General features: G+C 39.9%; 1 protein-coding gene across 1 annotated transcript in view; it reads left to right on the forward strand.

The window, feature by feature from the left end:
* The window catches only part of LOC109474734 (sushi, von Willebrand factor type A, EGF and pentraxin domain-containing protein 1-like), a gene marked incomplete at its 5' end in the record, with an annotated part of 46,591 nt that extends 42,444 nt beyond the window's left edge, over positions 1-4,147 (forward strand). Inside the window, 5 exons of the mRNA XM_019775095.1 lie at positions 386-562; positions 1,240-1,416; positions 2,957-3,133; positions 3,822-3,893; positions 4,128-4,147. Coding sequence (XP_019630654.1) covers positions 386-562; positions 1,240-1,416; positions 2,957-3,133; positions 3,822-3,893; positions 4,128-4,147 — 623 coding nt within the window. The remainder of the gene's footprint in view (positions 1-385; positions 563-1,239; positions 1,417-2,956; positions 3,134-3,821; positions 3,894-4,127) is intronic.
* Between the last annotated feature and the right edge of the window lie 900 nt (positions 4,148-5,047).

A 5,047-nucleotide genomic window follows, 5' to 3' on the forward strand; every position in this document is an offset into this window, starting at 1 on the left:
TGCCTATCCAATTTTAGTATACAAACATTCACCAGGTAGTAATCGTTGAGGGCCCCGAATGACAGAGCTCTCAGTTGTCCCAGAATAAACGTCTACCCAAACGTGGTCAGGTTTGCTTCAACTAGAAAAAATGTAAATTTTACACGCTTACTTTTTAGTGTACAAAGCATGAGATGGATTGCCCCATTGAATATTTCAACTTCATATCGGTAACCAGAGGTCTGCTTAAGCTTGTCAAGGTCCATTTAGTCAGTAATGAGCCTGTTTTGCACGTTAAAAAAGATCAAATTTTAACTCGTTCCCTACTCAGTGAAAGTGACACACACTAGGACTTTTGTTTTATCTATTTGATAAAGATTATTTCGTTTTCTTCTTGTCGTTGAAGGCATTCAGTGTCTGACATTGACGTCCCCGACTAACGGAGCGGTAACTCCTACCGGTGCGGTCTACTACTCAAACGGGGTCACCTTCACCTGTAACCCGGGATACGTACTGAACGGCGCTGCTGCTGCGACGTGCCAAGCTGACGGAACATGGAGTAACCAAGTTCCAACATGTACACGTAAGAAGAATTACACGTTGATATGTTATGCTGATGTTTTATTGTTTGCAGTATACAGCCTTTGCCAGATAGTAAAAAAAAGAGTACTTGAAGGTAACTATGTGAACTTCCTATATTTACAACATGGTAGACTGAGATATATCTTTACTACAAAAATAAATCTCTGTAATTATAAGTATCTTGTCATTTCAGGCAGACAATGTCCAAAGTTGACGGCCCCAACTAACGGTGCGCTCAGTACCACAGAAATCTCCTACCTTACCGTAGTCAGGTTTACCTGTAATCCAAGGTACCAACTAAATGGCTTTGTTGACACTATGTGCCAAGCTGACGGGACATGGACAAATCCAGTTCCAACATGCACAAGTAAGATAACATAATTACAAGTTTATATATGATGCTGATTTATATATTAGCAAGGTATATTGAATTGTAGTATACACTTACCACTCAATCACCAGATTGAAAAAAAAAGAATATTAGAAGGTAACTGCGTGAGAAATTCAGTACGTAGAATACGATATGCATATTGTAGGTTAGTGTCATGAAATAAAGATTTATGATGCAAACATAACATAATGTATGATACTCTGTAGAAGGCACAAATTAAGTGTTGTAATTTTCTTTATAGCTATCGCTTAAAAAAAGGTGATTTCTTTATGTAATTTTCATGGCAGCGGTCCAATGTCCGGCTCGGACGGCCCCAAATAACGGAGCGGTGAGTCCTACCGGAGCGGTCTCATACCCAGACGGGGTCACCTTCACCTGTAACCCGGGATACGTACTGAACGGCGCCGCTGCTGCGACCTGCCAAGCTGACGAAACATGGAGTAACCCTGTTCCAACATGCACACGTAAGACGACATTCTTGTTCATAAATAAGAGCAATTCATCGGATAATATAAACGTACTAGATAGTAACTGCGTGTGCATTCGGAATTCATAATAATTTTTTAGCATTTCAGTGCAGACGACTAGAAATAGATCACTGTAACAGGTTTTTAACCATTGCATTACAGTCGTATGCCAAAAAACAGTTACTCAAGCAACTGGATATGATTTTGAAAACGTCAGACGTTTCAGCTAGTATCCACTAGCTTTCGTCAGTGACTGAGAGACCAGAGGGGAAAGCAGGTTTATATACACAACCTGTTGATTGATATGCAAATAAAGTGAAGACAAATTTTTGGAAGTCGAAAAAGGAACAAAAGTCAGACAAGTCAAGACAAGATGATGCAAATTAGTCTGAAAGCTCCTGTATTACAGGACAGGAGCTTAAGTGTTGTCTGTCCTCGGGGCTGGGAGTGCCAAATCCCAAGTGCCGGAAAAGAGTGTTAAAGAGGCAATAAAAAGGGTGTTAAAGAGGCAATATATGAAAGAATGTACAACCCCACCCTCAACAGGGAAGGGGGGCTACGGGTCGATCTTTCCGGCACTTGGGATTTGGCACTCCCAGCCCCGAGGACAGACAACACTTAAGCTCCTGTCCTGTAATACAGGAGCTTTCAGACTAATTTGCATCATCTTGTCTTGACTTGTCTGACTTTTGTTCCTTTTTCGACTTCCAAAAATTTGTCTTCACTTTATTTGCATATCAATCAACAGGTTGTGTATATAAACCTGCTTTCCCCTCTGGTCTCTCAGCACTGACGAAAGCTAGTGGATACTAGCTGAAACGTCTGACGTTTTCAAAATCATATCCAGTTGCTTGAGTAACTGTTTTTTGGCATATCGTATTACCTGGATGTCTAACCTTTATCGACGCATTACAGTCGTACATTGTCCAAAGCTGGAAGCCCCAGCTAACGGTGCGATCAGTACCACAGCGACATCCTACCAGACTGTGGTCACCTTCACCTGTAACACGGGATACGTACTGTACGGTTTTGCGGATACTACGTGTCAAGCTAAGGAAATCTGGTCTAACCCAGTTCCAACATGTACACGTAAGATTAGTTGCTTCTTGTATTGAATTGTAGGTATTAAAGAGTAGCTGCGTTTTACTTTCAGCGATCAAAATATCATAGACAGGTGCATAACAAAATGCATTTTTTTTACATTTCCAAAACAGAAAAATATATCATAATGAAATTAGCTAACAGAGCTCGAAGTCCTATCGGACCTCAGGTACACGCCTGCCAAAAGGTCATAAGATTTACTTGTTTTAGGGAAAATGTATTTTTACACGCCTTCACCATTACCATAGAGCTATTGTGTGTAGGATTTGTATTTAGTACATTATGGGCCTGTTGGTGGGTTTCCATCATGAAAGATCTATTCATTTTTAGACATCCATAACCAACTTAGCAGCAGAAGGCACGCATAAGAAATTGCGATCTAATTAGTATTTAAATATTTAAGAGGAATTATTAATTTTTGTTCTTTACATTGCAGCGATCCAGTGCCCAACTCTGATAGCCCCAACTTACGGGGCGGTGAGTCCTACCGGAGCGGTCTCCTACCCGAACGGGGTCACCTTCACCTGTAACTCGGGATTCGAACTTAACGGCACTACTGCTGCAACGTGCCAAGCTGACGGAACCTGGGATAATCCTGTTCCAACATGCACACGTAAGACAAATTCTACGTTGTAAATGCAACCAATATCGATCTTTTAGAACAAATGTTTTTCGGTACTGGTTAAAAAAATATCAAACCGTGCAGAATAATTGAGATAATCTTTTCTGTCACGTCATCAAAATAATAGTATGTGCAACATTTATTTTGTAGAAAATCAGTCTTATACACAAAGTTTAACTTTCTAATCAGCATTGTCATAGTTTTAACACTGTCTAATATATGTATATATATATATATGTAACTTTAAGATACCTTCATCACAGCTGAATTAGCTTTGATAGTAAGTGTGTCTAGAATTATGTCTTGTGAATGAAGTTACAGTCTGTAACAGTATGTACAGACTGAATCTCAGTAAAATTGTGTAGGTATTGGCAAGCAATGTCTAAGACTACCAGGCCGAGCTTTGCAAGTCAGTACTGTAATTACGTACTTTATATTTTGGGTAGGACAAGAAGAACTTTCCCCTCTTTATGTGCAACCAAACCACCTCTCAAAGTGTCTTTTAAAAGAAACTAATCGTGGTTACTGCATTAGCAAGCCCTCCCGACATATGTTAGGCAACGGTAGTCATACCTAGACGAATCGAGAGCTAGTGCTTTACGTTAGCTGAATTTATTTGGTGATTTTATAGTACAAGCATTGTGTTTAAATCAACTAGAACATTTTCTCTCTCTCCCAGTCTGTCAGGTTGCACTTGGGATGGAATCCGGCGCCATACCTGATGGCAGCATCACAGCATCATCGGACTCTGGTGTTGATCACGAGCCATACTACGGACGGCTAAACGGAATTAGGAGCTGGACACCATGGTTTAGGAACATACAACAATGGTTGCGGGTAGATAGAATATGTTGTTTTGAATATCTAGAAAGAAATTATTTCCAATTCAATCTTCTGTTATGTAGACATTTCGTTGGTCTTACAATACCATGAAATCTGTTATATTTGATACATATAATCCAATGTTATGTCTTGTTTTCAATAGGGCACAGACGACACTCTTAATTGTGTATGTAAACCAAATATATATATTTTTTTCTAACAGTGCCCAACATTGTCATAATGAATGAATTAATTGATAAATGCACTGAGTTGATAACTAATGCCCCGATTTTAGGTAGCCTAATTTAAGTTTCCAGCGTACATGGTCAAGTGTTATCAGCTAATTCTGCTCTTGTTCATTTTGTTACATTTTAACAAAAGCCAATGAATTATGCCTATTAGGTGGATTTAGGAGAAGAGCAGCGCGTCACCGGTACCATTACCCAGGGTGGCGCATTGGATCTTGTTGAAGAATGGGTGACGTCATACAATCTCCAGTACAGTGTAGATGGCACTATTTGGACGACATATGCAGGCAGAGACGGCTCAGATAAGGTACTATATGTAAGCATACTGGAGAGAGTCAATAATTCCGCAGGGCGGTCCAATTACACATATTTCTTTGGTACTAAAATCTTTTAAAGCTATTAGTCGATTCCGTTCCAAGTCATCATTTCAAAACTTTCTAAAGATGATCACGTTTTCTTCGCTTGAGAAAATGTCTAGATACTATACGGCTATGGATGTCATGAGCGTACATGTAGCTTTCATAATTAATGTTTGTTTTTGCTACGTTTGTCAAACGTATGAAGATCAATGGGTAATAAATAGTAACTAAGAGCTACAGAAGACTATTAAATACCCCCGCTCAATTTGTACCTCCATGATAAATAGAGGTATTGTTTTTGGCGCGCGCGCGCGTGTGTGTGTGTAAGTGTGTACCTGTGTGTCTGTCTGTGTGTGTGTGTGTGTGTGTGTGTGTGTGTGTGTGTGTGTGTGTGTGTGTGTGTGTGTGTGTGTGTGTGTGTGTGTCTGTGTGTGTGTGTCTGTGTGTGTGTGTGTGTCTGTGTGTGTGTGTGTGTG

This window comes from Branchiostoma belcheri, unplaced genomic scaffold (genome assembly GCF_001625305.1).
Source record: "Branchiostoma belcheri isolate BF01 breed outbred unplaced genomic scaffold, Haploidv18h27 scaffold313, whole genome shotgun sequence".
NCBI classification, from domain to species: domain Eukaryota; kingdom Metazoa; phylum Chordata; class Leptocardii; order Amphioxiformes; family Branchiostomatidae; genus Branchiostoma; species Branchiostoma belcheri.